We start from the raw sequence: 17,637 nt of genomic DNA, 5'->3' as shown, positions 1-17,637 counted from the left end.
ACAAAATGTGTGTGCAGACACAGTCACAGTCAAAACTGTGCTTTTACTGCTACAGCTTATGTCACTTAGCGTTCAAAATACTGGTTTTATTGTACGTTGGCTGACAAAATGACAGCATTGAGTGCTCTGTAATTTTATAATAGCTTGGTACTAGTAATGCTGCATGTGCTGTATCCTTGTGCGTGCCAGCCATTGAATACTTTTCCGGTGTTTCTGAATTACATTCAAATTGAAGGAGACTTTAGGAAGTCTCTAGTCCAACCTCCTGCTCAAGACAGGCCAAGACCACGTTCAGATCGGGCTGCAAGAACTTGGTCAGTATTTCATAGAATACTAGGGCACAGCACTGGTTAGCGCTGCCTTCAGAAAGCTGCTGAGGTCCTGCCTTAACTGCCGCTGTGAAAAGGGAAGCAAGAACAGGCAAGGTTGTCTCAAAACAGGAGTGAAGGATTTGGGTCTTTTTTTCCTGCTCTCTGCAGTTTTCTTGACTTTACTGGTATATCAGCAGTGCTTTAATCAGAATGAAAACACTCACAAGTAAGTTCGGTAGCTATCCTGGGCGGCTCTTGAGAGAAGTGAGATATGCCAGCTGCTGCAGCATTAGCACAGTTCTGGCTGTAGATGCGGGTGGTGCATCGCTGGGCTGCTGTGAAAACATCTCGGCCTCATGCCACGGCAAGCTCAGATACCCACACACAGTATTCATCCCTTCCTTTACACCAGTTCCTCCTCCTCCCTTGTTTTCCTCCCTCTGTACAGTACAGCAAAGCAGAAAGCCACACCTAAAGTCCCACTAACCAAGCTGAAGGCTTTCTCCCTGCCAGTGCCTTTTTTGGGGATAAGCTGTCACTTTAAACTTGCCAGCGGCTGCTGTGTTTAAGGTCTTTGCCTTCTTTTCTCCCACCTTCCTCCAAAGTAACTTCTTGCTGAACCTCTCATACTTCCTCCATTTCAGCATGACTTTTAGGGAGTCAATGGGCATTTCAGCTACTGAAAAAACTATCTGCAAATCCAAAATAATTCATCGTAGAATGATTTTTATTTTTATCAACAGTTGCTGTACCAGCAGGACTCTGGGAAACTTCTAATAATTTGTTATCAACAGAGGCTTTTGTTTGTGCTATCACAGCATGTATAACATGGCTTTGATCTGAAGTATGGTTGAAGCTGCTATGAAAGTGCTGTAAGACTACCATTCCGCAAGACTGAAAAATAGATAAAGGAGGGAGATATATTTTCTTGACAGATTTGTGTGCATTTCCTGGCAAGAATGAAAAGTAATTAGCAGTGGAACAAGACACAAATTCTCTTTAAATGAGGTAATTTTTTTCCTCACCGTCACAAAGTATAGGAGCGCTTCATGTTAACTGCTTCTTAAAGAGGCCTTGAAAAGTAAATGTAAAAATGTGATACAGTGCCTAAGAGAAAACTTAAAAAACCTACATGCTCTTCTAGCACAGATAGCACAATTTTTAAACGGAACATCCCCTTTCCACTTACTCCTTTTCCCCTTCCTCTTCCTTCAGGCACTGGAGCTGGATCCAACCTCATGTGAACTACAAAAGCATATGAAACAGAGGACTGTGAAGTCATCTAGACTGTATTCTTGTCCTAAGGCAGGATCAACTGCATCGAGCCCATTTCTATCAGACGTTTATCTGTCTTGCTTTTTAAAATGTCCACTGATGGAAACTCCACAGTCTATTATAAAGTGATCCCTTCCAGTGCGTCAGATAGTTTCCTTGGGTCTAAACTACATCACCCTTGAGAGACTTACGTCTGCTGCTATCCACAGAGAAACAAGATTGCTTTATTTTCTCCTTCTCTGCAGTGATGTGAAACAAGGCTTGTTTTCCTCTGGACTCTGTTCAGTAGGTCAACATCCTCCTTTAATTTTCAGATCCCAAACAGGACACTCAATTACAGTCAAGACCTTATCAAAGCTGGAGCGGACGATAATTCTGCATACTACAGATGGTGGTCCCATTTATATCTTCTAATTCTAAGACAGTGTTGCTTTTTTCCTGGTGTTAGTGAGTGGTCTGTTAGCAAACAAAATACATACAAATTCCGCTGTACAGACCTATAGGAAGTGCCATTCCACATTAGCTCACCTTAGCTTGTGAGTCAAAAAATGGAGCTTTGCAAACGGTAAGGGGCATGAACGCAGAGTGTTGCTGTAGAGGGATGGTGGCAAGTACCGCAATGGTGGGGGCAGGGAGGGGAGCAGAACCTGAGAATGATCATCTGAAGTCTTATTACCCCTCCACTCAGTCAGGTTGGACTTTCCTGATTTATATGAGCTGAGCACTGTGGAAGGCAATTACTGACCACCCTGCACTTACAACTTTTATGTACCTAAATATTTTCTTACTTCTGTGGTTCTTCAGACCCACAGGTCCTAGAATATTTTTAAAAACTACTTTGCTTATGGCTATCTTCTCTTGACTTTTGTTTCAACAGGAGCTTAGAAATCAAAGAAACTGATTATTTACTCACTTAAGGGATGGGGTTGTGATTTAACTCTGTTGCACATTTGACAGCAGTCACATTTTTTAGGTGTAAGTCATCTGCAGAGAACTTTCTTTTTATTACAGGTTATAATTTTGGGGCTACGTTTTATGGAAGCATATATTCTTCAAAGGGAATCTCAGAGTAAGACCCCAGGTATCTGAAATACCCAGATTTTTATTTAATAACAGGTATGGGCAAAGCCCTACTGCACAGGTTTCTCATTACTTGCCAGCAGTACAGCCCTGTCTGAAGGGTATGAGATCGCAGGCAATTCATGCAACACCTAAATTGTGCTGCTTTATCTGTGCTTCTGATCACAACTGTTTGTAAGGTTTGATCTCAATAGCAAAATCTCCATTACGGGTGATTTGTTAGACTTTCAAATTTACATCAGGAGCCTAAGGGAAAAAGCTGAAATGGAAATTTAATTCATATTTCATAAGCAATTAAATAGTTAGAAATTTATAAAAGAAGCTTACAAGTTTTGAGTCTGTTGCTGTGTCTCTCAGATCCATGGGAAAATGCTTAATTTAAATTCACACATCTTGCACAGATCAGCTATTGAGGTATTTTAACCGACTGTAATTTTAGGTTAATGACTACTTGCAATAATAACATTGAAAAATTATCTGATGTCTAGTGCATATTTTTGCTCTCAGAGGAATGCGTGCTCTACGAAACTTAAAAAATGGTCCACTATGATTTTTAGAAAAATATTAATCTATATGATTACCTAGGTAGATAAAATCAATTAAAGGCATTAATTAAATATGGGTACTGATACAGCAATATGCTATCCAGCTGAATTAAACATTACTTATGAAACCATCTAGAGCAAATATTTGAAGGGATTTGTGCAACCCATCTCAATCCTAGCTTCCTCAGGACAAAGACAGTTCAAGTACACATTTGGTGAATGTAGTGCACCGAGGTAAGAAAGAGCCGTGAAGAAGTCAGGTTAACTTGCTGCAAAGTTGGCAGCATTCAGCAGAACAGTCCTCAGGGCTGTGTTACCTTTCTGACTGTATCTGAGAAGGACAAGCTAGTAGTGTCATCCGCTCAGCATGCCGTTTTGTTAGACTTACTCATTTCTGTTTGCAGCCTGAGCAGTTTTTATCCAGCCTTGCCTCTCTTGCCCTACACAGTTGGACTGGCAATCGAGGCGTTTCATTTTTATGGCTTTTTCTTTGGTAGAATCATATATTCCTGCTCTCTCACAGTCAGGTTATGAGAAACCAGTGGAACATCGACCTTAGCTAGCCCATTTCTACATCAAACTTAAGGTATGAGCTCCGATCTGTAGGGCACATCATAGGCCCTGACTCAACAGGCACGCAGACTCACTGCACCGAGACAGTAAGAAGGCACCTGGTCTGTCCTGCTGAAGAAACTGGGAAAGCTCAGCAGCATGCCCTCAGGTACACGCTTGAAAGTCTTGCTGAGGTAAGTCTTAGGCAAGCTATGCCTTAGATGGTGTTTCAAAGACTGTTTATACCATCACGCTTTTCCAAAGCAGTTCTTATTTCAGTGGTTGTCCCACCAGTGGCCTACCTGATACGATAGTTGCCTGCCGAGGGCAGAGCACATTTGCCAGCAAGATATGTTACGAAAAATACTTAAATCAAGGCATTTCTCTGACAGTGAAGTCATTCCTGTGGCATTGCAGCTCTTTTGGAAAACTATCATCAAACAAGCTGTCCGTGAGCAACTGAACAGGTTACTAGTGTTAAACTGGAGGTCTAATACAAAAATGAAGGAGGAGAGAGAAAGTAACAGGCACACTGCTACACAAGAACCGGTAGGAAAACTTAACAAATAAGAACTTGCTAAGACTGGCATGAATACAAAAGCAGCCCATGACGCTTGGGTTAACCTGCATGTGCGATCATAGGTGTACAAGCCCATTTTGGACTGTAAGATCCAGTCGCTGGTTTCTGGTTTTACTAAATGACTATTAGGATTTGGAAAATCCTTGGTGTAACTTCAACTTGTAGATTTTTAGAAAGGAAATTACTCTTTTCTGGATGACAGAACAGATTCAACATCCACATCACTTCAGCGGACAGGGGAAAAGTGGGTATATTGTCTGAACAAAACCTGGAAATTACTAAAACCGAAGGTCACAGCAATCTTAAAACCAGACAACTGAAGACAGAGAAAGCTCAAGGACAGGGTATTTTGTACTGTCCAGGACTCCAAGAGCTAGCAGCTCTCATAGAATACCAACTCACTAATAGAAATCTGACTCCTCCTTTCCAGGAAAGGATTTATTTTATCTATCATGAAGGGCTGCCTTTATATTCTATAGGAGAAAACTGTGCCTTTGCTGAATACGAGCACACCACAAAATGCCTGCTGGCATAGTTTTGTTTTGTATCTCACATTTATTCGCCCCTCAGGAAAACTGAGCACAGTAACTAACTCCATTAATCACTTCACATCAAGCTGGAAATACGAATAGCTTAAAACCATCACAACACATCCTATTGATTGTTTACATTGGCAATGGAGTAATTTTCCATATATAAGATCCCCTCTCTAGTACCATCTACGAACATTCCTTTAGCCCACGCTCGGCGAGTCCTTACCTCACTGAACGAAACTGAGTGAACTACAAACTAAACTCGGTCAAATGCACAGGGACTAGAAAGCAAGTCAACTCTCTTTAAGAATGACGTCATGTGACCTCTTAATGCAATTTCTCTGTGCTTCTGCCTCCTCTCTGGGAAGATCTCAGACCTTTAGGAGGATGGGTATAGGAGATGGGACACTCGTTCCCGTCAAGAAGAGCATTATAATGTCCCCCAAAGTTTTGGAAACTGGTTGCTGTTATGGCCTCACTGGACTTGAAATTTAAACCAGCAGTATCTAAAAATACTTTATCCAGTACTTCCTCGGGGTGCAGAGCCACCTTCATATCACCACGTTGACTTCCACAGTCTTGAGCAGAAAAAAGTTGCATAGACTGAAGATTATTTATCCTTTTTAGAACAAAGGAATCAGAAGAGAAGGAACTGCTAATCTGAAATAACGTTCTGTATCATGTACATCGGATCTCATGAATTTGATTCAAAATGAGTGTTAACTTGGAAAAGGACCAACGGGAGCCCCAAACTCTCCTGAGTAATAGCCTAAATAAATGTATTTTCTAGAAATTAAACTTTGCTTTCTTAATGAACACATTTTGCAGAGATGAGTTATTGGTATTGTTAATTCAAATTACCAGTTGATGCTCCTTGCAAAAGAGCAGTCTCTTTTGAGAATTTATTGTAAAACAAAATAGTAGACAAATATGCATGTTATTTGTTTGTTTCCCCCACAAGGATGTATCATTAATGTGTTTGTAAAAGCTAATACGTGTGGCCCCAAAATTACATCTGTGGCATCATTATAAAAAGTGCTTACTGTACTGCCATATAATTAGATTCCCTATGCTGAATATATTATTTCAAAGCTGTCAGAAGAAAAATTACAGACCTTGTGTAACTCCACAGGAGTTGGTGACATGATTTCTTTCATTTCTTGCTTAATTTTTCTCAAAGCCATGGACTTTCTCCCCACATCTGATGGCAATGTGTTGCTACGAGTAGCTTGACTGTAATGTGGCCTTACAGTACTTCTTTCCTGGAAGCTGGCCTGTCTTCCCAGCTGGTTACGAGGTTGTGGGTTTTCGTGATTCAAACTCATTGTACTTCCTGACATAATTGTGGCCTGAAGTATTAATGAACAGGTTATTTTTTAACACAGAATGTGCATTAAATAAGTGGTTAATTCGTAACATTAAGAAAAACATCTCTATTATTTGTTAAAACACAATCACTCAGGGCACAGCAAAAGGCAAGAGGATAGATGTTCAATCTGCTTGCAAGTCACTATAAAATAAAGGACCACAACAAAACACAACAGTAACAGAACCCTATGGGCAAAAGTTTTCAGATGGCATTTCAAACTAAAATACCGAGCACTAGAATGGCTATGCTTGTAAGCTAGTCCCCTGGCAGACTGAAGAGTGTGTAGTATAATTGCTTGTTTTAAAAATATTTTACATGTAAATAAAATGACATTTAAATTGCGGCACAACGGCATTTTTTGGAATTTGAGCTACAGGAAGGCATTTACAATTCAGACTGTGCGTGCAAGGTAAAAAAATGTGAGTCAGCAGAATATGCAGGCAGCTCTAGAGCCAGCACTGGCAAAGGGCATGCCCAGATACCGCCCAGGCTGGGGAAAGCTCAGTGCAGGTAAGCTCGCTGCCTGGAAAGAAACTGTGCATAACATCTAAGTGCAAGAGTAACTGCCTCAACTTGGCACTAATACTTCAGAGACACCAGCCCCTGTCTTACTGCTGGTTTTTTAATCTCAGTAAAAGCTAGCCTTTTATGTTAGATGGAGGAATACATGGAGGGTGAAATCTTGAAAGATGAGGACGGGAGTCATCCCATCCACTGGGTGGAATGGATTGCGGTGAAAAGTGCCCGTGCACAGCAAGGAGCCTTCTTCCTTGTGAAAGACTTTCTGCTCTGGGGAATGGGAGGCAAATGCACTTCAGCGCAGTCACCATACAGAAGTGCCACTGCTGGGGTAGGATACACTGAATTTCCTGCTTATTCTCCCTGGTGCCGATGGACAAGTGGAAAGGGAAATTAAAAGGCCATAACCTGAACTCGGAGTGGGACAGGATGCAGGCAGCCTGCTAGAAAATGAGAAGTAAAAAGGAAGGGGGAAAAAGTATGGGGAAAGCAGGCACGTAAGTGTTTGCTTCTGACCGGCGAGCATGTCTGTCATCCTTCTTTCTCCCAGCTCCAGCACTAATTTCACTACAAGATAACATACTGTAGCCTTAAGCAGTCTCTCTTGTGCTCAGTAAGGACTGATACTACTGCTTGACAGAGCAGAAGCATCCAGAGGACTTGGCAAACAACAGTCTTCTTTGCTCTTTGGCTGAAGACCTTGAAATGAAAAACGGTAAGGAGTCCTTGACTACGCAGTGGCACTTCATAAAATAGAGGCATCGCCATTCTCGGCATCCTGTCATACCGAATGAGTCTTGCTTTCTTTTCAGAGCTGGGGGTTGTGCAACAACGCAATGCTATAAATGATACAGCACCTGCAGTTCTGAATTTCACTTTTGTGAAAAGCTGAGGAAAATTCAATGTGTAGAAGTAACTGAATTCTGGTCAGCATGAATGATCTATTTCCATTTTGGAATTATCTATTTCCATATCCTTTTATTGTGCTCTGAATACTGAAAATTGCAAGAGAAGCCTGTGGTACTGAACCATATCTAACTATGGAATTAAACCAGTATAACATTTTCTCCTGCATTTGTCTGGTTTGCAATAACAAATAGATGAGAATCACATTTTGCTACCCGTACATGCAATACAAAAGCCATAAATCTGAGGGAGTAAATTAATCTGTACTGAAAAACTTTCACCCAGTTATGCCACTCACATTCCTCCTGGCTGCTAAAGGACTTCATATAACATAAAAATGAAAATGAGATTCTGCCAGTTTTGCAGCTCCAGGAATTTAAAAGAACATAAAAGAAAATATTTTAGGACCTTTCACTCTGTAGCTTTAAGTGGCAGTATAATCTTTATTGTTCTGATTAGACAATTTAGAGAAAAGGTGATTAGAAAAATAAAGACTCAAAGTTACTCTGCCTCTGTTCCCTTCCCCCACTACCCCCTTTCACAATGTAACACAAAGTATGGTTAGGAATTAACTTCAGGATGAAATGTGAAAATTGGTTACATAGTGAAGAAACCACTGTATAACGAACATTCCTCACATTGGCAGCTTTTTTTTTGCAGAGCGGTAAGATTATATGTAAACGTTTTGAAAAGCTGATTTTCTTTTATGTTCATCTTAATCAAATTAAGTTTCCATTTAAAAGAAAATCTACAACATGCTAAGAAAAGCTGCATAAAGCGTCTGTCAGAGAATGGGATGCATTGCTGCGGGAAGGTTATGCCCACATAAGAAGTTCTGTGCCATTTGCTGCCTCTGCAGACAGCATCAATGGTTATGCACAGCAGAAGCTGCAAGTCAAAAGCTCTGTGGTGAATATGTTTCTAGAATTTTGGTTGCATTGTACAAAAGAAAACAGCTCTGGTTAGGGGTGGGGGAGGCAGCTGCACAAGCAAAAATATAAAGGTAAAGGGTAGGTACCAAGAGAGTCATGTTTCTCAAACACAGACGCCTGTCAGCCTTGTCCTGTGGAGAGGGGTTAAAGCTTTTAAATGAGTTGGTGTGATTAGTGCAACTTAAAAGAAAAAAAGGAGAAAATAAAATGAATGTAAACCAAACCAAAACCATTATATTTCTCTACAATTGGAAAGAAAGGTTAAGATTGTTCTACCTCTAGTTCCCTCAGAATTCCTGACTGGCCACAGGTCTCTAAATCCTCCAGAGCCTGAGACCAGAAATTTTCCTCCTGGTCAGCCTCGGTGTTATCGTGGGTACCTGCAAAGCTAGATTTACAATGAGAGGTTAAAAAAATGTGGACTTTTTGTCCCTCAGAAAATATATCTTACACACATGCCTTGCCACAGATTGCAACTTGAATGACAGAACGTTACGGCAGGAGAGTGGGGAAGAGCTGCTGATCAGGAGAGGCTGGATGGACAAGCAGAGCACACGACAGACAAGTCTTCTCATAACCTGGCAGTCGCTAGCAGCTGGCAGGATCTGAGGGTCAAGTTATTCAGTAAGGAGATAAACGGATTCCAAGAACAATTCAATACACCTTTTTACTGGATTGAAACCGGGACCTCCCTATGAAAATTAACACACCAACAGCTGTGTGCAGAGCTGCTCCGTGCAACAGATGTTTGCAATAAAACCTTTCAACCTCACAGACTTCTTGCAGGGAATATGAAAAGAACCCTCAAACAGCATTTTGCAGCAGAGGGATGTGGTGCTTTTTACCCGATTCCTTCAGCCTAAGCTGCACTTACTGTTATCAACTGAAGCCCACCTGACTGCCGTCATATAAACTGCCCCAGTCGTTTCGTACACAAGCACAGAGAAATTTCCAGGGACGCAACTGTCTTGCATGGAGACTTAGCTCTCTTGATATTTCATAAACGCACTGAAGCCATATTACTAGCACTCCTGAACAAGATGTTGGTGACAGCGATGCTGATGAAGTTGCCCAGCAAGAGAGGTCTGATAAAAACAGCAACTCTGGACTGCAGCAACACATCCCAAAACACCACCATTACAGCGGATGCGTGTGTGTGGAGGAAGCACGAGTCTTTTGCTGTCTTAGTAAGGGCAATCAGCTCAACGAGGCTTCACACAAGCATCCGAGCTGCTGCATGGGAGGGGGCTGATTATGTGAAAGGTACAGGGGGAGGATGAGGAAGGAAAACGAGAAATTGCCCTTCTGGTGGCAGCAAGCTGTTACTTTGGAGCAGCTGCCCACAAGTGCAGCTAGTGGTGCTTAACAGCACATAACCAGAGCAAAGGCTATTATGGAAGCATCTAAGGCCTTGCTTGACAATGTATTACTGAGAACAGCATGAAGGTAACACTGTTAATAGAAAAGTTTTTAAGTAGGAGAACAACCCAGCACAACAGAGGACAGCTTGACTGCTTCACACACAGCATACTCTGCCTCAGAGACGCTTGCTTACAGCTACGATCAGTCAAGCAGACAACAGCCAGCCGTTTCAATCCCTTATTGCAATGATTCTCCACCTAGTATCAGTGTCTCTTCCCAGATATTGCAATAGGTACAGCAGTGGTGATAACCCCCACCCTGATACCACAGATGCAATTCCTCCCAGGCAAGATAAGAAAGTATTTAAAACATGGCTTTAGAAAGATCCTTGACTTCTGAAATTGGCTCTTTCACTAAACCTGAGTAGTTGTTTTAACAGCCAATGCTAAACGTAGACTAATTTATCCATTATAATACCTTTCTTTAGATTGCATACTAATATTATAATATAGAATGGAACTTGAGTGAATGAACAGGATTATTTGAAACGATTGTCTGTGACAGCAAAGACTGCATTTCCTAGAACTGGAGGTCCATTTCTTCTCTGACTTCTGTGAAATCTGAAATCATGAGGCCTGTATGTCTGGACCTCTTGTTAGCTCAAGCAATTTCCTTTTCTGCCCTCACCACTTTTGCCTTTTCTCTGAGCCTTGTCTCCTGGTGTGTGAAATGCTCAACTTTTGCATTTCCATTACAGCCATGTGAATAAACTGATTTGTAGCTGAGCTACCGCATGAGAAAAAAAAAAAGGTACCAAAATAATTTCTCATCTAGATGGCTTTTTTTCCTATAACCTGAGAGATTGATTTTATGTCATGTGAAATACTGTTTGAGAATATATTTGTTTTTCTGATTCTTATTCAAAGAGACATCAGAAATCTAGATGCATAAAAACGCTGAAGGAGAGGTAGAGGGACAGATATGAAGACACAGGTGCCTATGATTTGGTGCTTAATGTCATACGAACAATTTTTTTTTTTTCAGTTCAGGAGGTGGTAGGATGTTCTAGGATCTGGCGGACTCATTCCTTTAAGTACTGTTACAATGTTCAAAAAATTTTCCCTGGAGCAGAAACTAAGACTTGTTCTACTTGCCAGTGATTGGTAGACACCAGGCTACAGAGAGGTTTAAGCTCTCTGGTTTCGTTAGCTTGCCAACTGACATTTCATTGTCACTGAATGGCATGTTAATGATGTGTTTTCTGCTTTCACCCTGTTTTTCTCCTTTATCTCATTTCAACTGTTTTCCTTTCTTCCCCTGCCCCCGCCCAGCTGGATCTTATTCTTTGTTCTCTTACCTGGCAGTATTCCACTCTTCCAGCTGTCCTCCACTTTTTCTTTGCCCACCAGAGGCACCTTTCCACATCTTGCTCTCTTTCTTCATGCCCCTGATGCTCTCTCCCCCTGCTCTTTCTACAGAAGTTTGCTTTAGATGGTTTTCTTGATTCTCTCCCAGTGTCTCTGCCTCCTTCTGTTGCCACATATTCTTCGAAGCTGTGCTACACAAAATAAAGGTAAGAAAAAATTACTTTTTAGTGTCAGAGAAGAAGAAAAGTTGCTTAGCTAGAGGCAGAGAAGAGGTGGTTTTCTGAGGATTCCTGTAACAGCCTACAAAACCAGACATGCCCTTCTCAAATACTCCAGCGCTCGGTATAGGAAAACATCAGGTGTGGCATAATCCATTTTACGGGGTTAAAATAATAATTATTTTAATTTGTGCCATAACTCTCAGGTGTAAGTCACATTGACAAGTAGAACAAGAGTCTTTAATGTGCATACTTTCTGTTGAACAGTGCTTTAAAATTGTAGTAAATACATGCTTTTCATTTAGAAGATTCTGTATTTTACAATCCAGTTTCCCAGTTCACTGCTTATCAACTTTGTAGCGTATTATTATGTAACTGCAAAACCAGCAGGTGCTCTGAATCTATGACTGCATCTCACCTGGGAAACAAAACATGGGTTTTAACTGTGGATAAAGATGCTGCTATTGAATTAAAGCTATTAACTTACCAAGATCGGGAAGTATGAAGAAAACTATGGTCATTTCCTTTATTAAATATTGTCCACCACTAGCCTATGAAAACTTCTAGTATGCTTCGGGCCAGTAGGGATCAAAGGAGCTGGATACAGACCGTGGGTTCACCCTTGCCCAGATCTTAGCTATCATCTTGCCAGACTTGTCTCCAGACAAAATGCCACTGGGCAATATACTGTATCAGAGGATCTGTCATTCAGATTCTGAAAAGCAGCACTGGCACTAAAGTTTTGCCTTGATTTGTATTTCAAAAGTAACAGACTGGACCTTATGGATTTACTTATCCAGTATATTTATACAGGAACCAAAAAGGTTTTCTTTAGTACTAAACTTTAATTTCTCACAGACTGGGATTTCAGGCTCGTTGTGCTGCTACACCAGGAAACTGTATTTCTAATGAAGGGCATGCATGTTTGCAAGTCCTGAGGATGGGTACAAAGAGCACAGAAATCTTTCCAACTGTGATGCCTGTCTTCCCTTGTCTTCGGAAGAACTGTTCTTTGGCAGGAACTACCCAAGTCTCTGCAGTGGTTCCACTGCCGGATCATCCTTAGAATAGAGAATAAAAGTCTTTCATTATCTCCAAGCATTGTCAGCTAAGCATTTTTCCCTCAGGAAGTTCTTTTGCCTGCAGAGCAATTCACTGAAAAGGAGATTTACTTCTTGTAAGAGGAGGAATGAATGCATAGCAAACTACCATAGCTTTGGACAAGATATTTCTGCCTGGATCACTTTGTTCTCCAACTGAATCACTGCAGATGTCTCAAGCATTTATGGAAGCAGACTGTAATTTCTGCTTCTTTGCTCAAATCAAAATGAAGAGGTTTCATGGAAGACAAAAGATTAACATACCAGTTGTCTTTAGCCACTTCATTTGTAGGTTTATTTTTGTGGAGTGGAAAACCGAGCAGGGTTTTTCTGAAGTTTACCCAGGGGAACGCCATAGTTTTTTTGTTTGTTTATTCTTAAGAGATAAAGGCTGTGGGTTTTTGTCTGAAGTAACTCAAAATAAATCATGATCTTCCATAAACATCACTAATCTACCCTAGTAAGCTTCATGAAATACTGTATGTCATATTTAAAGGAAGAGCTGTTACGGCTGCATTAGAAAAACGTAATTTCATTCCAGACAGTAAGTGTTCACTTTTGAGGCACTACTGCAGCTGCAAATCAGAAAACAGAAGCTCGCATGGGAACTTACCTGCTTGCAGTAGGACGGTCCCATTCGTCATCGCTCAGCCCTGCATCATGAAATGGGTGGTTTCGTGGTTTGCTTGGAGGGGACAAACTAGTCTGTTTAGAACTCCTCCATTCATAGGCATTGAAGCTGTATCCTGAAGCCTGATAGCTGTGTCCTAAAAAGATGAATTATACATTCATGGCACTGTATATGTTGTAATGACAGAAAAGCAAATCTCTGAAGCTGGGTTCTCTAGAACTTGGATGAGGACTTACGATTGTTACCTTTTTTGGGGCAGTAGCAGTCAGATTATTTATGACCTAAACTATGCCTGGAATTAGGTGTGCTCTAGAGCTTCTGTGGAAGTCCATTGAAAGCAAAATCTTAAATATATCTAACACTGTTTACATCTCAGCTCCTTCTGATATTTAGTTCTAGATATCTTCACAATTCATCGATTTCCAATTTGACATCATACATTGAATACCAGTGAATAAATCACGTGTTATGGATGTGATACGTGGTCATGTGCAACATGTCCAAAGTTAAATCTAAGCTATTAAGAAAATTGTACTTCTGACCTATTGAAAAAAGAGTTTGCAAGGATGCATTAAAAAAACCCATCAACTTGACTTTTCAGATGACTAGCAAGAAAGGTTTTTCCTCCTCCTGGTAACTTTCTCAAGTTTGGAAGCAATGCAGCCAAAAATTAAGTGACTTATTAGTGTCAATTATGCACAATACCACCAACCTGCAGAACAGCTACCTAGATGCAAAAGTTGGCATGGTGCAGAGGCTCCTGAGTGACCACTAACCGGAGTAATGCCAGAACAGGAAGGAGGGCAGCTGTCTCGGCACCACTGAGGCAATAACACTGAGGCACTGTTAATACAAACACAAGACTGTGCTGTCACAGCCTGAGCTGCCCTGCACAAAGGCCAACACGGGAATCTCTGTGTGCTTGCTCCTTTGTGGAAGTGGGACTTGCACTTAAGAGCTACTGGTTTTCGCTAGGACTCTGACAATGGGGAAAAGGCCCATCACATGGTGGGCACACATGCCTAGGGCTAATTATACCCTTGGAACATTCACCTCGCAGGAAGTGATTCCTCTACCAGCCATTTCCAGGTATCTCAAGGCTGTGTAAGTGGCATCAGACAGCCTTTATATCTGAAGAGTTTATTTCTGGGCGCTTTTATCATACAAGCAGAACTGGTATTAGTTCAATAGTATTTCTATAACTGAATTAAGTGTAATTTGAATTCCAAGTAGGAACCAGACAGTCTGGCTTCCAAGTAATGTATCAGGAAGAACACATGGATTGACTTGTCACAAGCTGATGCTGATCTGGTAAACAAAATCCATTATGGTAGAGCTGCTATATATGTATTTCATCTTGACATATTCTTTTTCTAGCTCTATTGTTGGTGTTTTCTGAGTGCATATTGGATTGAGAAGTTCTATTTTGTTGATGACTAACAAATATCACTGCCATCATCTCTTTAGAGAGAGCAGTTTGCTTCCATAAATCAGTCTAGACCTGTATCCCTCAAATCCCACATAACTACAGACTTGTGTGCATTTTCCAGCTAATTGGCAGTCGTTAATGTACTCTCAGATTCTAGGAAGGGTTTTGGTCATGAAAATGTGACTGCCGTGTGGGGAAGGCTCCAGATTTGTAAGGCAGACACAATAGACAAAGGCACAAACTGGGGTATTAATTCAAGGAGAGAAAAGACTGCTCACCAGCGTTAAATTAGTAACTAATAGGATAAAGCATTATCTGGTGCTCCAGAAACATTCCCCAGACTCCTCAACTTGCTTAGCCTGTGCTTATGCCAAGAAAAGTTTGGAGAGAAGCCAAACTCAACTTGACAGGTCAAGACAGAATGAACTTTAATAGAAATGTGGGTCACATTAGTACCACAGCAAGGGATAAGGCGCAAATCTGATTACACTCAGGCTGTTTAGCAGAAGTGTCATGTAGCCAGCCAAGTCTGGGCTGATTTTTCAAAGGAGTCAATAAAAAATCTGCTTTGAGATACTGGTTTAGTTCTGGCATCGTATCTGAATCATCAGGACTTCTGAAAGCAAAGGGCTTTGATCCTTTCCACAGTTGAGCAATTTGCTCCAAATATCACCAATTCATCCAGGAAATGAAAACTTTCATTTTGGTACTTTTTCAGCAATCCTTCTCCTTAGAACTTAAAAATACCAGAAGAAAAACTAACTTGACTTATTCTGATAAACTAACCAAAACAGCTGAAAAGAGAAAAGGGGAAAAATTAATCCCAACTCTAATTCCAGTGAAATACAAATTACACAGGGGAATATAGCCCAATACCATTGAGTACTAAATAAAATGTTCTATGTGACAGTAAATTAAAAATAAAATGTAGAAAACAGGAGTTATAGTTAAATGCATTGAGACTGTCTTGTTTAAATAAGTTTTGATGCTAAATATATACAGTAAGGCTAAGAAATACTTAAAAATTAACGAACAGAAAAAAATGGCCACTAGTAGTGACATCAGCTGCTACTTGATCTCGGGTAACTCAGCAGATTTCAAAGGAAGTGTTCTGCTTTCCAGAAGAAACTGCCACTGTTATCACTGAGCAGACACATTAGAGAACAGCAATGAAGTAATCAGCACAGAACTTCAGTCTACATGGGAAATCTGCTGGGCAGAGGCTTGTTTCAGTTCTCTGTGTAAGGGTAACAAACCAGCTGTCCAGGAGCTGCTACCCATGCTCCTGAAAAGCAACACGAAGAAACAGAGAAATAAAATTGAAAGAATGTGTGCAACTGGAGTGAGCGAGAAAAAAATCAAGGTAAGTATCTACCCATCCAAATACCTGCCAGAGAGTAGGAATACCCGTTTTATTATGGAAATAAATGTTTTAAAGAGTTAAACAAAACACTGAAGCTGTGTGGAAGTTATATATTTCTTGTTATCCAGAATATTACAAGATGCCTGTGTCCCTCACTGCCTGAATAAATGAGACTTACAAATTAAAATGGGATTATTTGAAAATCCTATCTAAAAAAAGTCAAACAAGTACAAAATTTATCATTAAGGAAAACCATGTCTTTAAATAGAATGGTTGTTTTTGAGAGCTGAAATTAGATGTTAATGCTGCAGGAATGAGGAAGAAGCAAAAGACTTACAAATCATAAGCAACACCTAACATTCCTCCTTCAGCAGTTTATAATAAATCTGTTGTCAGTTAAAAATTACTGCATATGGGCATCAAATTCATGAACATCTTCAGTGTGTTCTATGTCTTGCACTGATCTGTACTTGAAGGATAAACTCATTTAGTTGTGGATGAGCTATGGACTGGGCTATTCAGATGTCAGTAAAGCTAACAAAAACCTGTTAATGTATTGATAAATGCTTCATAACACACCACATCGCCATGAAAGAATGAATCTGAGGCCAGCCAAGTGTAAGAAATCACACTGCCCAGTGAGGAGTGTGGTCATAATAAGACATCAGCACATTACAGAGTACAAGGTTTAATGCTGGTACAGATAAAGTTCTCTTTAAGGCAAAGGAAGGTCAACCATGAAGGCAATAATTTCTGCTTTGAATATCGAATGCATTCTTGATGGTACCTTGATTTCCAAAGCTGGTATCAATACCAGAGCCATCCCACGACTCTACTGCACTGTCAACACTTGGGACTGTAGTGGAATAGAAGTCTGAGAGTTTGCCAGATTTCTGTGCAGCAGAGGTTTCATCTTCAGCATCGCTCAGTTCACTTATGTGACCCACAGGGACAGAAAATTTCTTGGGACTGGTAGCTGAACAGGATTGTAAAAAAAAAAAAAAAAAGAGTGGTGGTGGTCATTCTTTTGCTGCAGTTCTAGGAATATGCTTCCGACTACTGACATTGATGCTTTTCCAGGCATGGCCTAAATGCTTGTTAATCTGTAACAACACATGCATTAGAGACCACTGATGCTACTCTTGGCCATACTCACCATCTGTCTGCTTCTTGATTTTCAAGGTGACAGTTTCTCCTGCCATCTGTAATAAATGAATGGCTTCACTCAAAGGTTTTCCTTTCAGACTGCTACTATTTATTGCTAGGATTCTGTCTCCTATGTGAATTGCTCCAGTCCTACATTGAGAGAGAGAAGTAAAACATTGAGAAGAGAGCATAAAAAGCAACAAAGGCAATTTCTTTGCATATTTGGAGCATGAAAGTCTCATCTTCCTGTCTTTCATTTTGCTTTTATAGCTGTGTTACAGAGTAATTCTTTTGCTAGAAACGCTTAAAGCAAGTCACCTTTGTTGTAGTGACAACAGCAGAGCTGAGGCATGGAGATGTGGATTTCTGTGTTTCTGCAGCAGTTGAGTTAATCACCTATGGATGATATTCATTGCAGC

The 17,637-nt window shown here is 40.6% G+C and overlaps 2 protein-coding genes across 9 annotated transcripts in view; one reads left to right on the top strand and one right to left on the bottom strand.

Annotated features, from left to right (window-relative positions):
• The window catches only part of HELB (DNA helicase B), a 73,317-nt gene extending 71,295 nt beyond the window's left edge, over positions 1-2,022 (top strand). Inside the window, exon 14 of the transcript XR_008822354.1 lies at positions 1,527-2,022. The gene's annotated coding sequence lies outside the window, so the exon portion shown is untranslated. The remainder of the gene's footprint in view (positions 1-1,526) is intronic.
• Positions 1-17,637, bottom strand: part of GRIP1 (glutamate receptor interacting protein 1) — a 328,959-nt gene that overhangs the window by 3,696 nt on the left and 307,626 nt on the right. For 5 of the 8 annotated variants that reach the window (XM_056341971.1, XM_056341974.1, XM_056341969.1 and 2 more), the window contains 6 exons: positions 17,229-17,368; positions 16,860-17,048; positions 13,263-13,416; positions 11,322-11,522; positions 8,879-8,990; positions 5,992-6,225 (listed from right to left, as the gene is read on the bottom strand). In XM_056341971.1, the coding sequence (XP_056197946.1) occupies positions 5,992-6,225; positions 8,879-8,990; positions 11,322-11,522; positions 13,263-13,416; positions 16,860-17,048; positions 17,229-17,368 (1,030 nt within the window). Of the gene's footprint in view, positions 1-5,991; positions 6,226-8,688; positions 8,734-8,878; positions 8,991-11,321; positions 11,523-13,262; positions 13,417-16,859; positions 17,049-17,228; positions 17,369-17,637 lie in introns of all 8 variants that reach the window. The other 3 variants (XM_056341975.1, XM_056341976.1, XM_056341973.1) reach the window with 2 other exon arrangements.

Source organism: Falco biarmicus, chromosome 5, assembly GCF_023638135.1.
Source record: "Falco biarmicus isolate bFalBia1 chromosome 5, bFalBia1.pri, whole genome shotgun sequence".
In the NCBI taxonomy this organism is placed as follows: Eukaryota; Metazoa; Chordata; class Aves; order Falconiformes; family Falconidae; genus Falco; species Falco biarmicus.
Note: the sequence above shows the minus strand (reverse complement) of the source record. Positions and strands in the feature narration are given on the sequence as shown.